General features: G+C 40.3%; 1 protein-coding gene across 1 annotated transcript in view; it reads right to left on the reverse strand.

The window, feature by feature from the left end:
* The window catches only part of LOC108888703 (eukaryotic translation initiation factor 3 subunit H), a 50,790-nt gene that overhangs the window by 29,847 nt on the left and 2,380 nt on the right, over nucleotides 1-18,563 (reverse strand). Inside the window, exon 2 of the mRNA XM_018684812.2 lies at nucleotides 13,128-13,284. Within this exon, the coding sequence (XP_018540328.1) occupies nucleotides 13,128-13,284 (157 nt within the window). The remainder of the gene's footprint in view (nucleotides 1-13,127; nucleotides 13,285-18,563) is intronic.

Raw genomic sequence — 18,563 nt, forward strand, 5'->3', positions numbered from 1 at the left:
TTAACTGTCAAACTATGACACCTGGGCTGTTTTAAAACCATAATTTATTTTCAAATAATTGTTTTTGGCACACAGAGTCTATTTTAAGTTAACTTGACTAACTGTCAATCAGCATTTCTCAACAGCATGGTAATGTGTGGGTTTCCATTTATGGGTACTATGCAGATGAACATAACAACAAGTAATTAATTGAAAATCATTACTGTTAATTTTTGTAGCTAATTACTCACATCACCTTGCTAAGTAAGCATATTGCTCACTGTCCTTTCCCAACTCACGTGCCTCACAGTGCACATGTTCCCACAGACACGCTGCACCTTGGATACTACAGTCAAAGACATTAAGTTCAGACAAATTCTTTCCTTCTCCTTCTCTAAAGAGAAAAGAGGACAAACACTTATTGTCAAGGTCAGCTGGTACTGATGTGAAAGAGCAGAAAGCTCATCCTCATGTCAAGCCATTTTGTCCGTCCAGACTTTCATCTGTCGGAAGGAGGGAGCAGTGATAAATGTGTGAGTTGTCGTGAAGTAAATGGTGGTATCGAGTTGTGGTCTAGTCCAGGGTGTCAGGAGAGGCACGGGGCTAATTTTCAGCAGCAAGGCTATAATGGGATGTGTGTGCCTATTTGTGAGGATGTCTGTGTGTATGTGTGAGTGCACCCACCGTGGCCCATGTTCCACCTGGCACAGTGGATTAGGTGCAATTAATCTTAGTTAAGCAAGCCCCGCAGAGAGCTGCCTCCCTTACACGTGCATGCACATACAAACGCTTACGCTAGGCCACAAACAGGCACACAAACACCCTCAGTGATGCACGGATGCATGGGAGAGAGTGAGAGCATAGTGAGGCAGTACACACACAACACTGACGAGTTCACCATATGCACATTTGACAGCGCCGCTTGTCACAGGGCTTTGTTTTCATAGTGGGAATGGGGAGATGATGTTTACGGGGAAATGGTGTGTGCCTGTTTGCTTGCTTACACATGTGCATATCCTTGTTTGTCTTTTGAATGGAAGAAAAAGGAAAAGGAATTCTTACTGGATCTCTTTGTCAATGTTCATTGACAGTATGTGTATGCAACAGGTATGGAGGATACCAGTCCTGTACAACTATATAAGGCAAGGTTACATTTAATAATGGAAAATGTATGAAGGGCTGTGAGGGGAATGTATAAGTGTGCTGCACCAAATACCTTCGCAAAACAACTCACAAGTGAAAACAAATCACAAACTTGAACATGTTTTTAAGCAATGACCTCTTTTTTAAATCATCCTTGTTAAAACCTACATGTCTTCTCCTAAAACACTATTAATTATCCCTCCCTGCTGGCTACAACAGGTGCAGCAGCTAAACTCATTGCATGTATTCGTATGTGTAGGTGCCTTAGCCTCTTTCCACACAGGGGTAATTAACTGCAGCGCTACCCACATCATCTGTCTCATCCATATCCCACATAGCCTAACCTGTGTAAAAAACTCTACAGTCGTAAGACTTGCATGAGTAAACATAGGACCATCAGTGATTAACACAGCCCAGCAGAATAGCAGAGTGGGAGGAAATATTTCAGGCATTCAGGTTTCTACAGGTAGAAGTCCTGTACACTGTATTTGCTGTAATGCTGTTTCTGACATATAGAATTTATACATCAATAAAGTCTATCTATCTCTTTCTTTCTTTCTTCTTTCCTTCCTTCCTTAGTGGTCTCCTGGTGTTTAATGGTCTGCCACAGTGGTGGAGCTATTATTTGTTCATTAATCTATTTTGATCACTACCAGTCATAAAAATGGTTTCCAACCCTCCTTCCTTCACTGTTCCTCTCCCAGTTACTCAACATTGCAATTCTTTTTCTTCCTCGTCACTATCTTGCTCCACCGTTTACCTATTTAATGAGCAAAAGGTGGAACAAGATGGTGAGAAGCTGGTGCTGCAGCTGTTTACTGGTTCTGTCTACCTTTTACTGCTGCCTCTCCTGGTCTCTCAATCTTTTTTTTTTGATGGGTTTCTCTTATTTTCCCTCATAACTTTGTCCATCATCTCCTCATCCTTCCACTTCAAACCTTCCTTCCCTCTTCCTCTCTTGCCACCCTCAGCCTTTTTCTCCATTTCTCTCACCCCTGTCACATTCTTCTATCCATCTTACCTCTTACCCTCCTCCTACTCCCTACAGCCCACCTGGATTAGCAACAGTCTGCTGTAATGCATTCTGACCCCACCTGCACACACACACAAAATTTAATGCGGGGCAGAATCGTGATGAGACAAAGGAGTGGATGAATAAAACAGTGGAACTGATGGCGATGGTGACGGCACCCGGGGGACCCACTCTCTTGATTTATAACGCCGGGTGAGCATTCAAAAGCAGATACAGCTCTAGCTCGCTGCTAACAGCCAGTCTCAGATCTACACTACAGTGAGAGACAGACAGGGAGTGCAGATAGAGAGATAGATATGGGGACGGAGGAAAGGTGAGAGACTGGGAACAAGGAGCAAAAGACAATGAACAAGAATCTTTTAGAGCTTGGGAAAGGTGCCCCACAAATCCTAACACATAACAGTGCACATAATATCTTTAATGTTTATATATTTCCCTTGAATGTGGGTTGCCAAGTGATTTCTAATTAGCCTCACTGAGGGAGAGCAAGGAAAAACGGAGGAAATCAATTTCCCATTTGGGGCAGGTAGAGTGATCTATTGAAGGGCTAACCCCAAGGAAGACCTTATCAGAACGGGAGAGAGCCAACTTTTTACAAAATACACACACACACGCACGCCTCGCTGCATACTGAACAGTGTATTTACAGCGAAGAGCTGAGAGATCATGGCAGAGGCATTTTTAATCCCCCTGACTTCAATTAACCCACCGTGAAAATGTCTGCCACAGACGACAATTAAAGCTCCCAAAACCAAGGACTAACCTCACAGACCCTACTGGAGGAAAATGCTGATGTAATTGGCCTTAATTAGTTCTGTTTGTGTTTTCACGTCCATTTCTTTGCCTTGGTTTAAGAAGATTAAGATTTTTTAAAATTTGTTTTCACAAACATCCCCTCCAGTGTACACTTCTTTTTGAGCCGACAACTTTCATGATTATTTTTCAGCAAAACATTCTAGAGAAACAGTTGGAAAGATACAACTAAATACAAGGACTTTCATGTCTCTCTGGTCCTGTTTTTCTTGTGTACAATCTGAACTCCTGAACTCCAGGTGTACTTTAAGAACATGATTCATTTCTGTGTTTTTGCAATCACTGTAGGTGCCACACTTCAGAAAAACTATTTTCTAAAACAAATTTATCTTTTTTTTATTGAGTAGTACCAAATTATTAAAACCAAACACATTTCTTTCAGCATTAAACTGATAAGCACCTTTGAACTATCCATGCAGCAAAAATCTACTGGAGCATGGAAACAGTTTAACTCTTTGCCAAATATAGTTCAGTCTGGCTTTAAGTCCATTTCAAATTTGGTTTCTTGGACATCACAAAGAGCAAGGTAGCTGGCTTATAAATAATAAAAACATCTGCAGACCAAAGGGGCCATAAGGAAATGAAGGGAAGGAGGATAAAGGCAAGGCAAGGGGACTGCAATCCACTGAAAACTCAAGAGACTTAGAATATTCAGTGGAGGTGTCAAGGACCATTGGATGGACAATGACGGATGGAGAAGAGCCAAAAGAATTTGAAGCAGGTGCCGTAGCCTTCCTGCCAGCCACAGTCAAAGCAGAATAGATTTCCACAACACTAAATAATGGTAGTTCCTTGCACCAACTGGTGTGGATTCCTCTATCAGGCCACAATCACTACTACAACATAATACTCACTGAAAGACTGAGGGAAAGCTGTATTAAATTAAGTTTATTTGGCAGTTATTTACTGAAGACTATGCTTGCTTGGCCAAAGTATTGTGTTACACAACAGCTGAGATCAACTGACTGGGCCAGCTAATGTTTGCAAGCTAGTTTCTGTAAATGAATGTTCTCATCCTGAGTTCTCACAGGAATAACAATCAGCAGACATATTTTAAAATGATGTCTGGAAAACAGGTGTTTGGGAGAAGAGTAGGACATTAACAGTAGCTTAAATATCAGTAACATAACTAGCTTACAAATGCCAATAAAGCTAGACTATACATTTTTGAATATATTAAATGGTTATGTAGTTGGTTGGTATGTAGTATGGTTATGTATGTTTTCTTACATAGAAAAGTCATGCTTAATATTGTCTTTAAGAGCAGACCTTAAATAACAAGCAGAGATGTAACTGTAATTTAGGCATGCCTATTTTCATTATACTTTGTGGTAAATCACATAATTTAATCATTTGCTTGTGGTGCACAAGCACCACTTTCACAGAGCCAATGCCAAGTGCTTTACTGAATAGATCAGCCAAGACGCATACCAGTATGACAATCACTAGCTCCTTTTACAGAGACTGTGCTAAACTTCAATTAAGAAGACCCCTGATTTCACCACCTTTTTCCACCTTTGTTTACACTGAACCAGTGTAATGTCACCCCAGAGTGCGATTTTAGATTGATGTTGGGTATAACACACCAGCGCTGGCATTAATTGGTGTCTATACCGACGAGACAACCTCCACTGCCAGATTAAAGGTGTTCCCGCCTTAAACAGCCTGTATGAAAAGGGTTACTATTAGGAATTAATTCATGCCTCACTGGAGGTGTTATATTGTCTGTCAATAGTATGAGAAGGTTGCTTCACCTTCTTAACACTCACTACTCTCACACATTTTGGTTTAGTACAGTGGACCTTTTGCTCTACGGAGATAAATGAACGGCACACTACATTCTTTCCAAGGCACAGCTTGTTTAAAAGATAATACTTAGGCTATTTTTTTTTACATTTATGTCGCTACCTTAAGCCTCTGCATCACAGTAGCATCCACACAAGGTCAACAGAGGTCACAAATCAGATGCTGATATTAGAAAGCAACAACTTTTTTCATTTTACAAATGTTTAGTGTTGCATCAACTGTGTCAAAGTGCATGTGCACTAAAATGATCCACACTGTAGCACCATTAGAAGGCTACCTTGCCTTCAGTATGCAACCCAACACCTGGACTGAGCAGAGGCTTCTTGGAGCCAACTGCTGCAGACGGATGAAATAAAACTCACAATCACAAAGTGTATGGCGGACAAAAAAAGAGAGGTATTTGGGGGGGAAAAACACCTCACAAATTGTTAAGCATTACAGTGGATTTATTGTGCTTTGGAGTCATTTGGCAGCCAGAGGCACAGGAGGTACAGACCTTTCCCACAGCAGATATTCTGACTTGTCACAGTAGGACAAGCACAGGTGTAACTAATAACATTAATGATTGCTCAGTTCCATTTAGGTTCCAGGACACCATACCAGTGAGCCAGCACACACAATTGCACGGCACTGGACCTGGAACACCTAGAAATGGAATGCTGCCCTGATTAATGTTGTTACACCTGTGTTTGACAAGTCAAAATGTCTGCTGCTTTGAGAAGGGTGTACTGTTCAGAGAGAGGAAAGAATGCACTCAAATTTTTAAAACGTACCAACAAATCCCAGTAGTTCATGTCAAAGAGACAGAGGTTGAAATAAGGTTGGATTTTGGGGATTACAAACATACCAAATAAACAATACACTGCTTCCAGTCTTGAATTAAAGTAAAAAATAATCCGTTAGAGCTCAAACACACAGTGCATGTGACCTGACAACCTACAAATATCTTTGAACTAGAGTTATTCTACAAGCAAGAGTGGGTATTAAAAAAAAATCACCCTAAAGCAAGAACAGAAAGACTTTATAGGTTACAAGAAGTGAAAGCTGGGGTTTTTCCTCCAAGTTGATAAATAAGCTAATTAAGAACAACTGTATCATGTTCATGTTTTCCTGCAGAAGTTGTGTTTTATTGTTTGTACGAAAACACATAGTATCTGTAATGCAGAGGAATGTAAAGGTTTTACCACCAGCTGGACTAGGGCTGGGTACCAAACTTCAGTTCTTTTATGGCACAGACTGAAATGCTTCAATACTACCTGGTATCAAAAGATCCTTTGTTTTTTAGTGCCAAGTTTCGATACCAAGGAGTTAATCACGTGATCAAGATCTGTTAATGCTGCTGGTGATTGGCTGTAATATTACATGCAGTAGAGGCATGCAGGAAATACATGTGGTTACACCCACAGACTCGGTTCACATGTATCTGTGTTGTGAACTATAGTGTGTGTGTGTGTGTGTGCGTGTGTGTGTGTGTGTGTGCGTGCGTGTGTGTCGAAGTGGTTAAAAAATGCGACCAAGGTCAAAAGTGTGCCTCCATTTAGCAAGATTGATGCCAATAGTGCGAGATGTAATATTTGCAAAAAGGACATTGTTGCTAAGGCAACACGACCAATTTGATGAAGCATTTGAACGTGCACAGAATCAGTTATGAGCAGAAAGTTGCTCCGTGTTCAACTACTACTAGATTTAAAGGTCCTTAGTATGCAGCAGTGAGCATTTGACACTGAGTATTAGTCACTTGTTCTTTTGCACTCACAGTTCTTTTGCACTGAAAATTATTTGTTGTATATTTTTATGTTAGAAAACTGCTTTGAGTGGAAAAATGCCAAAGCTTTGACAAAGATTTGTACTATAATATGTAATGTAATTTGTTGTCTTTGTCTTTGTTACAATTGATTTGAAAAAAATGGGTATCGAAAAAAGCATTGTTCAGGAACCGGTATCGAAGTCAAGGTATCGGTATCTGTACCGGTATCGAAAGTTTTTGAACGATACCCAGCCCTAAACTGGACAGATATAACCTGAGGTCTAATTAAATGTGTGTGAAATATGTGAAAACACCTGTGGGGTATGTAAAATAGATATGTAGGGCCTTTAAATGGAGCAGTTTTGAGGTACTCAGACAGTTTCAAGAACACGGGCTTCACAGTTCAACACATTTGTGAACCTGCTACTTTTTCAACATTAAATATCACTAAATTTTCAAATTACTGAAAATTTTTGAAGGGCTTGCTCTAGTCGTTGAGTTCCTTTTAGTGCTTTAGTCTCAGCAGCCAGATTTCACTTGCGGGGAAGCATCGTATTTATCTTGCAACCCAACCATATTCACTTCAATCTGAAGTCTTGTGGCTAATTAGTTTGCAGAGTAATTCAGACAGTGGCAGCAGGAATGACATAAACAACAAATAACAAACTGAAAAGAGGGTGCCAATCAGTAAAATGATCCTCATTAATGACTACAAGTTGTTTATACATCAAGAGTAACTTTCTATCCTCTATTTAATTAAGTGTCTTGTTAGGACTGGGGTAGCAACAACCTTGTTATATGTTGTCATGTCAGATGTCCAAATGAAATGCTCCTTGGCCCAGAAAAGACCATCATGCATTGTCTAAGGCCCACAAAAACAAACAAAAAAGCCCCATCTCTAATTACTGAATCAGGACACATTGCAAAACAAGCACCCTTAAAACTTGTTTGTTTCACCAGTGTGACAACTGTTCCCATCCTGTGGGCCAATCTAAGACATAACACGAGCCCAGACAGGGGGCCTGGCAGCCCTTACCACCTGTGCTGGGCAGAGAGCTAGTGCTTGGCATGGGGCTGCAGGATAGCCAGAAGGAAGTGCTGTGCAGAAGTGTGTAAAAATACTTTCAGGGGGAATAAACCCACACACATATGTACATATACACATTCATATACTTAATATGTACATCTAAGAAGTCAATATCTAAGTGCAAAACATACATGCATGCAAGATGATTTTAAATTTATTTGATCCAAATACCATAAGAATTTTTGCTTAAATATCAAGAGCATGCTGTCATTTTTAAAAAGTGTTGTAAATGTGGTTATCTTTACTGTAGCAGGGGATTCCTGCAAAGCAGAGAGAATTTTTTTTAAGGTCTCTCAGACATGGATACACTGCTCTCCCAAAAGAAATATAGAATAGAATAGAATAGGCTTTATTGTCATTGTACAGTTAAGTACAATGAAATTGTTGAGACACCCTTTCCTGGCTATTTAAATGCATCATTTTCATAAATTGAACACTTCATTTCCTAGAAAATTACCCTAACAGGACACTGGTTGGGTGCTTACATCATGTCTCTTTCCAACAGTATACTGTTTAATTAATCCTGCTATGGTTGAGGCAGAATTGGAAGGAGGATTCAGGAATAGTGGTTGTAGATCAAGACGATGGGGGAGAGAACAAAGGATGAGAAAAGAAAAGAAGGGATGGTGAAAAGTACAAAAGGAAGGAAGCAGTGTCAGTGATTGCTGGGAAGGAAGGAGGGAAATGACTGGAAAAAAGGGCGGAGGCAGCTCTTTTTACCAGTGAGCTAGAGAAGAAAGGGAGGGGAAAAGAGGGAGAGGTATTAGAAGGTGAAGGGAAGCAAAAAAAGAAAAGAAAAGAACAGGCTAATTTTGTTCTACCTTCAGGATACCTCCTCCTGCTGCTGAATACTAGTGACATGGGTTGAATATCAAATGCACTTCCTAAAATTGGCACTGAGCAACAGTTAGTTTGATACAATCCCTACTTACAAATCAAATAGGCAACCCAATCACGCTTTACAAGTCTGTGAATTGCACTGAGCCACATTTCATCAGTTGTTTAACCAACTGATATTAACAATTTGGTGAGGCTCTTTTTTGTTACTTTTACCCTACTTTTGAGTCAGATCTAACCAAAATAAATGACATGTAGAGCATAAATAGCTTTGTAACTCACTGCATGGTCAAATCACCTACTACAGTACAGAAACATGATGATGATTTACCTTTTGACTTGTTTTTGTACTACTTTTCTTAACATTTTAGTCCTAGTGCACCACCTCGCATGAATAATATCTGGATCTCTGTGGCTAACTAGCTGTTGAGCTCTTCTTTCCAGCCACTTACTTCACTACACTACACTTACATCATTTCTTTGCTATTTTGGTCTGGGCAGTGAACTCTGTGCAGCGTGCAATCCATTTGCATGAACTTATAAGATGGGAGCAGCTGCCCCCAGTTTTTTTTTTTTGTTTTTGTTTTTTTTTTGGATAGCGGTTAGTGAGAGTATAAAAAATTGAAAACCAATCTTTGTAAAGCTGTATAAGAATAGACAGGTGCATGGCCAAACATGCAAGGATGAAACAAGAAAAAGTAAACACCCACGCACTGTCAAAACCTGAGGTGCAGTGGCATTTTCAATATATGTACATTAAGTGCTGACAGGGTGCAGAGGTTGGCAAGAGCCATAGGCAGTCCACCATACGGACCAGCGAGTCAAACAATGACCTGAAAGCTGCAGTAAGGTGTTGATTCTCAGTGGAAATAGCAATAACAGCAACACCTTCACAAAAAGTTAAATGACGATATTGAACAATTGCTCAATGTATGTTAGGCATCATAACAAAACACTGAAAAGTTACTTCTTTTATGTAACAAATCCTTTTCACAATTGAATCCTAATCCTGAATTGGCAAAATAGCAGTAGAGGAGGGTGTGTATATGTATGTGTGTGTGCGCGCGTGTGTGTATATATATTAATATATATAGTGTGTGTGTGTGTGTCTGTATTTGTCTCGGTTAGAGCAGGGGAGGGTCACAGTGAATACCTTGCAAGGTCTGATTTCTTGTATGTCGCCATCCTTAATAAATAATAATAATAATCTCTTTATCAGGATAGGTCTTTGTATTATTGCCAATATCACAACAAAAGATGAGGGACAAAGAACATTATTAACATGCGAACTGGGTCCCTCTATTGCAGAAAATGTCTAGAGAATAACTATCTGTGGTTCCACACATCTCTCTCCATACATTTTGTCAATGATACAAGGACAAAGTATGCAAGGACACAGGCAATAGGAGGGTTGGGGTTCAGCCAAGGTTTCTTCTTCTTCTCCTTTTTAATTTTTTTTTTTTTTTTTTTTATCAGAGCCTGATTCTGCTGTGCACTCGATTACTCTCTTTCTCTATCTTTTTCTCAGTCATATTGGTCACATTTCTGCCATGGAATGTCCTGCAAGTACAGCTCCACACTGGCACCTGTTGATGAAAATGCAGCATAGCACATACACACACAGACTTGCTTCGTCTCAAACACACACAAACACACACACACACAACCAAAAAAAAAAAAAAAAACCACACACAGTCACGTAGCTGCCAATCCTGTCCATCTTTCCCTTAGGAATAGATTGGAGGAGTAATTCTGATCTGAGGGGCCTCTAGCAGGCAATGAGTCAGTGTAAGACTCAGGTATATACACACAGACAACACCGGTTCAGGCAAACACACAGCAGAAAGACAGATATACCCACACATGCAGACCTTGGAAACTAAACGTGCTCAGGGTGTCTGATTGGAGGTGAACAGAGTATGTGCTGCTCTGCTGAGTCTTTCAAGACGTACATCTAAAGCTTCATCTCGGGGTGTAACAATCAACTGATATGTATCAGAAAGTCAATAGTCAGAGATAGGGCTACAGTGATATAAAAAACACAGAACCAACCATATTCAGTGGAAAAATTCATCAACTGTCAAAAACAGATTTTGGCTGAAATTTCCTCCTGTGCCTCTAGTGCATACATAAGTGTGTGGTATAACTATGTGTGTGTGACCCCCTCTTCTGCTGTCAAGTTGCCCAATCAAAAACCTACTTGAGGCAATCTACTTCCACAAAAACCCCTAGCATGGTACAGAATAATGGAGCACTGAAACATTACTTCCAGAGGCACTCAACCCAGCACAAGTTACAACAAAGTGAAAACAATTACTTCCAAAGTACACCCACTCCTACTGTAACTACTACTATAACAATAAGCTGTTATTGGCAAGAACATACACCCGTCTAGCATTGTTGAAAATACTGGATTTGACCAGATGACACTAGTACTGCCAGTCTGCAGTCTGCATTCCTCTTTGGGCACTATCCAAAACATTATCGGGAGTATCACTGCCCATTGTTTGTCATTACTGATGCGACGGTAGACATTGTTTTAGAAGCATGTGGTTTTTAACCAATAAATGAAATCTGAATTGATCAACCAATTGAACTAAATATGAATTACACCATCTGACAGGGATAGATATGAACTCCCAAGATTTCACAGTTAAACTATGGGGTCTTAAGTAGGATTTCAATGTCAACATTAAATTCACAGATCCTCCATAGAGACGTGATTGTTTCATTGCCCAATTCACCCATCAAAAAAACTTCTGTTGTTCTGTGCACTGTTGCATCTGCAGCGGGTCAAGTCAACCTGCCCTAACATCAGCACTGAAGAAACACTAACAATTAGTTGCTACAGGGGAAACGAGAGAGAAAAGAGCAGTCTGGCTGGTCAGCTGGGTGCGTGGGTGGACAATTCAGGCTGAAGTATGAGAACAAAATGACCCAATGTACAGACATAAAATAAATTTTTCACATTTTGCCTGTGTGATAATTTTACATGTAAGTCTCTTTCCATAGCTGTGATGAAAGCAGATGATGAAATCTCGAGTGTAGCATAAACACACTTTGTAAGCAGAGACAAAAGCATTCTGCAGCACTATTCTCCATTCAAAATCATCTCGACACCAAATAGCACACACAACATGAATGACTACTAACACATTTCCATTTGGAATCTGACTCTATGGTGACAGATAGCCTGAAGTCTGTCACCTCTAGCAGCTGGATCAAAAGCCCTGTTGAGAGGAATTCTGTTGTAGCTCTGTAAATTTTTCCAAGGCTACATGGCAAGGCGATCCTCAATGAAGTCCTTGTTAACTAAAAGCGAGTGACAGACGGAAAATCCAGCGCATCAAAAGTCAACAGCACAACAAGCCATGACACTCGCCAACACAGACACACACACAGAGCGTGAACTGTTCCTGACACTAATGACCTTCAGCCACCATTGGCGCTTGTGTCTCTTGCTGAATTTTTGACAGTTGCTCGTTAGCAGCCGAGGCCTGTTAGAGCAGGATTTTCTCCCTTCCCTCCATTCCCCGCATCTGCTCACCTTCCCATCCTTCAGCCTGGCTTGTAGCAGATTTTGTTGTGCTAACAAGGCACAGGAAACAACAAGCCTTGATAGGAGAAAGGCTGAGGTCAGAGGACATGGCATCCTTTGATATGAACGCTGACGGGAGAAGGCAGGAGGGGAAAGAGAACGTGTCTGTGTGCAAATAAAAACTAAATCGAACCCCACGCACGTTCGCACCGCCCACCTGAAACATGAACACTGGAGAAATTCCATCCCTTCGCCACTGCTCTCACACATCAACCCTGGCAATGACAGTGTAGGACGCCCAGCACCTAGTTAGTTAAAAGTCGGCATTGTCCTTAACACTGTGCCTGTGGGCATCTTTCACACACTCCTCTCGGAAAACACAGCAGCATTCAGTGAATTGTTCATGTGACTGTACCTTGGCTCCTGGCCTCAACTGTCTATTTTGCAGAAATTTTACTGGGCTCAGAATGGTGACCCCCAGACTATTTCTCAAAAACACATATATACCAACAGACAAGTCCCTGTTTTATTTTAGTTATCTTTTTTTAATTTCTGTCAAATTTTTTGTTTGAGACTACATATAAAAGTTGTAGTAGAAATCAACGACAGTCTATTCATACTTGTGCTATCTTATTTAATAAATCAGAATTACATATTGACTGAAACAGAGTTTTCAGTTTAACTGTCAAGGACTTTACACTAAATAATATCAGCTAACTACTAAAATACCCCTACACATTTATCACAGAAATGTTTCAACTTATTTAACTTGACATATTTTCAGTGCCATTTGGTATGCCAGTTTCCCAATTTGCAATTCATCATGACATGCAGAAGAGTTAAAATTTAAAAAAAGCAATCTGTAGTGGATATTTAAAATGTGAAAATAAGCAAATAGTAAAACCTTCGTGTTACCAAATCAGTCACATATTATCTCTTAAATCTACCAGCCATCGTAGAAGTAAACCCCATCACTCCATCCATGTAAAGACATATTTTACTGGCATTTTGTACTCAACAGGTATTCATTTCAGACTCTGTTGTGATGTATATATTGTGTTATATTGTGTGGGAGTGTGCATTTTTCCAGCTGCAAGAAAGGATCAATAGCATAAATAGAAAGGGAACAACTGCTCTCAGCTACCTTCATCAAAGTCTGCATCATCCTCGGTGTGCTGGGGGAAGGGGAAGCAGTTGGTGATCTCCAGCCGGTCGTCAACTACCAGGCCCAGCAGGACGCCCTGAACCACCTCGCTGCCCTGGCCCTCTTCCTGGTAGTGCTTGATAATCTTCAGCACCACCTGTGAAAACAGAAAGAGCAATATCACTGGAGTATCGAACTGCCGGAACAGAACAGAGGCAGAGGGGGAGGAAAGGAAGCTTCACCCGCCTTTCAATAACAGTTTCTGAAAAATGATTTCATTTTCTGGACCGGAGCCAATTTATTTATTGTGCCAATTGTTTGCAATTGTTGCATTTTGTGGCTGTCAGAGCATTTCTAGTTATTGTATTTTATCATCCTTTGATTTATGTTATTCAATTCAGTAGCGTCTCTGCTCGTCATGTTGATTTGTGCTCATTAGTTTGTGTTGGGGTTAGTTTGGTTGATGTTTCTTTTTTACAAGCTGCTGTGTTTTTCATCCCTCCTGCAACAGATTTGTGGTTTTCCTTTCTCTGTTCTTTTCCACATTATGTTCTACAAATACATTCAACTGTTTAATTAATGCCATTGGGAAAACAGTGACAAAATAAATAGTTTTTCATCCACAGTACATTAAACCGTATACTAATGATGTTGATTTAGAACTTGATTAAAAAAATATTATATGCTCTTATATGTGAACATATACAATAAGAATGGATAATAATGCATAATAATCAAGACTATTTTCATCATGACCTCTACTACCACCAGATTTAATACAATGAAGCAGGAGTTCAAATCATGAGTAGCGTTTTCATTACCTTTAACCTTTATTTTGTGAAGTGGGAGGCTTCATCTCTCTTACAGTGACACCCTGCACACATCACTTTATAATGACCAGTTGAATTATGAAATATATATCTCAAACATGTTAGGAGTTTGGTTTCACTATCCACTGACATCCGGTCTGTCCTCCCTACAGCTCACATAATAGTGATGTGGTGACTGTGCTTTGATGTAGTGGGTCATAAACACAAACAGGGTGTGCAGAGATTGCAAAAATACTGCTGCAAACAATCAGATTTCCTAAAAATGAATGCTCGCCACTTGCCTGTGTGCAGCCTTTATAGCTGCTAATGCTTACAAGGTTCAGCTCACCCTTAGCTAGTTCACCACCTCCACTCTGCAAACCTATTATAAAATAATTCCTACTCAATTTTTTTAATAAAGCAACATTAAAAATCCAACACTTTCAGTCACTGTTTTGTAACAATGTTTGAATCGTGACCAATTGCACCGCAGATGTCTGTAAGGGACACTATTAAACACATTAACTTGAGACTGAAATTCGAGTTATTTTTTAACTCTGTATATATCCTTGGTGTTTGTTCTGACTTTATTTAAGTTGTATTTATTTTTTAACATCTAGTGCGGAGCTAGACTACTGTAGCCCCACTGATACTGATTTTTCAAATTGATACTGAAATTTGGGAGTGACATAAATTCATAAAAAATATATCAGCCAATTTTTAAACAGAAACAACAATCTTGATATGGATTCCTTAGATTTGTGTTTGTTTTTTGTGACAAAAATAAGATGGAGATATTATGATTGAAAAACCTTACATTTTGGCCCACGTTTTAACAGAAACTAATGATCTACAATTAACTAATGACTGATACATCGGCCAGCTGATTTATCAATGCAGCTCTCTAATTACTAGGGATAGCTTGCAAGCATTCCTTTTCTGAGTGGAAGACTATAATGCTTTTTTTTGTTGAAATTGTCAGAAACCACAAATTCAATTATGTTTATTCCTATATGATTTAATTAACAGAGTATTTTTGACACTGATGAACATTACAGGCATCACAGAAGCAGACTTTAAGGCAGGACAGTTATGTAATAATGGATTGCATGAGATTGTACAGGTGTACCTAATAAAGTGGACACAGAGTACATCCCTGCACAGAAAGTGAGGAGGATTGAAATTTCAGTTCGACTGGTGCCGTACAGCACGTTAGATGGCCAAGAAATATACCACATCACTAAAACACCCATTACATCGACACTAAATTGCATAATAAATCCTCAGCCAACATTCTATACTCTTCACTAGTCACCAAGCTCTTATGTAAAACCACAATACTGCCAAAAAGTGATGTTATGTTAAGAGAAAATTCTCGGACAGGTTACTCAGGCAATCACTGGCTGTGGTTGAGTGGTAAATTGAGAGGTAAGCACCACCTGCAGGCTCCAACACTGGTGCATCACTGATCTTGAGTGCGTACAAAAGGCCAGTTAGTATTCAGCACAGCTTAGCAATTTACACTGGAGAAAGAAGAGGCGGTACAGATAAAGAATAAAACCTAAATCCAGTGAAACTTTCAGAAAAATACTACCCTCGGATAGTGGGAAGGTATATTTGGACTTGTAGTCTGATATCCCACATCGTCGTGCCTCATCTAGACAGGGTGTCCATGCATCATGGTATGCGTTTAATTTTTAATACCAGATAAAAATGGGCCAAAAGGACAAGCCTCCACATGATTGAGGAGCTGCTTAAAACTCTAATGCTGCGTCACCAGCAACAAGGACAGCACGAAAGCGCTATGGCTTATTTCTGCACACACAAAACTGTGTAGACATGGACAAATTCACACACACACAAACACCTACCCATCATGAGATGCACTGACCAGCAAAAAAAAAGGCAGCTGAGGCAAAGAGTGGAGAATACAGCAAAGCGTCTAAATGAACAAGAACAGAACAAGAAGCTGAAAGTATAGTGTGGAGGGGGAGAGTATAAATCACGCTGATAACAGTGTGGGCAGGTCACAGCCAGAGGCATTAATAATACACACATATACACACATACACACACATACACATGGGAGCAGGGTGGCAGTCCCGGAGCCATGCTCACAACAAAACACCCATCACTACCATGAGGGAGCCCTTACTGGTCTCACAGGCCCATGCGCACACATGCATACACACACACACACATCTGTCCTGAGAGATGATTTATTTCAATAGAGTGCTGGACCTGTCATGCAACAAGTAAAAGAGCTAGGGGCGGGAGAAGGGAGACGATATGGGGTGGAGTGGAGAGAAAAACAAATCTCATTCTCTGCCTGCCTGCCTGCTTTGGCTTCTCTGACGGAGAGGGGCGAAGGTCTGAACAATAGGTCGGGGGAGTGGAGGGGTGGGGGTGGGGGGTGGTGGAGAGAGAGGGAGAAAATGTGTGAGTGAGAACATGATGGGGAAGGTGATGAGAGAGGAAAGAGGAAAGGAGGAAATGAAATAGTGAAAATATGAGCGAGAGAAACCAAAAGGATAACGGTAATGATAACAAAAAAGAGCGTGAGGGGACCAGGTGAGAGCAGGGTGTGCAGACAGGTGAACAAATGATGACGAAGGAGATGGGGGTGGGGTGGGGTGGGGTGGGGTTCCTCAGGGTCAGCAGCGCTACCTGCCTTACAAAGCCCACCCTGCCCCCCTTTGAGCTCTGGCTCCTTTTTCTGCCAGCAAATACCTTTTCTAGTCTCCCTCCATCAGTGAGAGCAAATAGCACAGATACACATTGCTTTCAGCTATCTAATTCTTGGCAATCTGTTCATCACACACTTAAATGGCATCAGTCTGGAAAAGGAGGAGGTGAGAGATGGACAATTGGCCAAAAACAACTTCAGGAAGGTCAAATAAATAAAATTAAATTCAAGCAGGGCTTTAAGAAAACTCCTGAATCTACAGAAATGCTTCAAAGAGAGCATTTTTGTAGATCCCACTAAAGATGGGAAAGGAAGGAAGGATGGAGGTATCAGTGGATTTGTTGTGCTGGCTTCCTGGTGTTGGGTAAATGCCATCAGGTATTGTAAGCAAAGCCTGGAAAGCTCCAAGTTTGTACAAACCCACATGGACACACACACACGCACACAGGCTCACTCTCTCCAGCACTGCCCTTCCCCGCTACTCTCGTACCCTCTCTCTCACACGCATACACACGCTCGCATACAATTTTATTGATCTAGCTCACCAGCAGCTAGCCCAGTGAGCTCACCTCATGTGGAGAGGCCCAAGATTGATATGTGGACAGTGCATTATAAATCAACAAGCTTAAAATTGAATTGTGCAGAATAAATTGCGGTCAAAATCCCCCGTTGCCTGCCTTTAATTCTTATCATAAATCTTCTTTCTTGCTCATACAAAAAGGGCTCATATTGCCCTCACAACAGGGCTCAAGTTATGAGAAAGTACCACAAGAGAGACAATCTCATAATGAGTTTTCTTTTTGCACTGCTGATGTGTAGACGAACTCTACACACAACATTGGCTGTAATATACTTGACAAAGACAACGTTTTTGAGTGGCATGAGTCATCAGTTGGGTTACACCATGGATGAAGACCCCCCCTCGATTCACACTTCATCTGCCAGCGTTTGCTTATTGGCCTGATGAGATCTTTCTCAAACATGTTTGATTTTGTTGGTCCAAGTTGGACTTGGAGTGTGAAGTTATCCAAGACTGATATATGACAGTCAGTGGCTTTGACAAAAATCAACGGGAGGTGTTATTGCAAAGTAGGGGAAGAAATAGTCAAGAAGTAAAGTGACTTTTAACAACACCACCTGCTCACAGTAAAGATTCACAACTCTGCTTACTCTACTCTTTATTAGATACCACTAAATTTCATTTGCAGTCATAACTCTCACATTACACATTATAAGATGATTTGTTTGGATTAATCCACGTAAGAATGCTTCACACAAAATTCACCATTAGTGTTCTTTTTGTAAGGATGGCATTACAAACCTATTTGGTAATCTTGTTAATTATTTATGGACTATGTAGACATTCAGTGTATTTACATTTTACCTGTTTACCGCAAAACAATCCACAATACTGTATCACAACTCAATACAGAACCATGGTATGAACAAAACCATGGATATGGTTACTTATCATTGTTAGTGGCGGAGTCCGCCAGTCCCGCATATCATTAAAATTGTCTTTAAATAGAGGGGGGTTGTATGAAATTGCTACTGATGCAAACTACATTTCGTAATGCTACTACTTCACATTAACATTCACTAGTGAAACATAAGGTGCCTTTTACTATAAAGTGGTCACAGCATAAACAAAACAAGAAAACAGACATTTTCTGTTTTTTCCCCTCAGTAGATTTTTTAAAATATATTTTCAGGGCAGTAGCAGAGCAACAAGAAGCAAGGTAACTTTACTGTGACCTGCTGTTGTTTGGAACCATGTGCAGCATGAAATCAGATTGCAGGTGCGATTGTTTTTGACTGACTTGTTCTATTAAAACAACACAAGCTTGTTTGGCTGTGTTGTAAATGCCTACACCACTTGGTCTTTTGTTGCATTTTGGCCTAGTATCTGCTCAAGTAGTATGTCATGTAGTATTAAGCCAC

This window comes from Lates calcarifer, linkage group LG15 (assembly GCF_001640805.2).
Source record: "Lates calcarifer isolate ASB-BC8 linkage group LG15, TLL_Latcal_v3, whole genome shotgun sequence".
NCBI lineage: Eukaryota > Metazoa > Chordata > Actinopteri > Centropomidae > Lates > Lates calcarifer.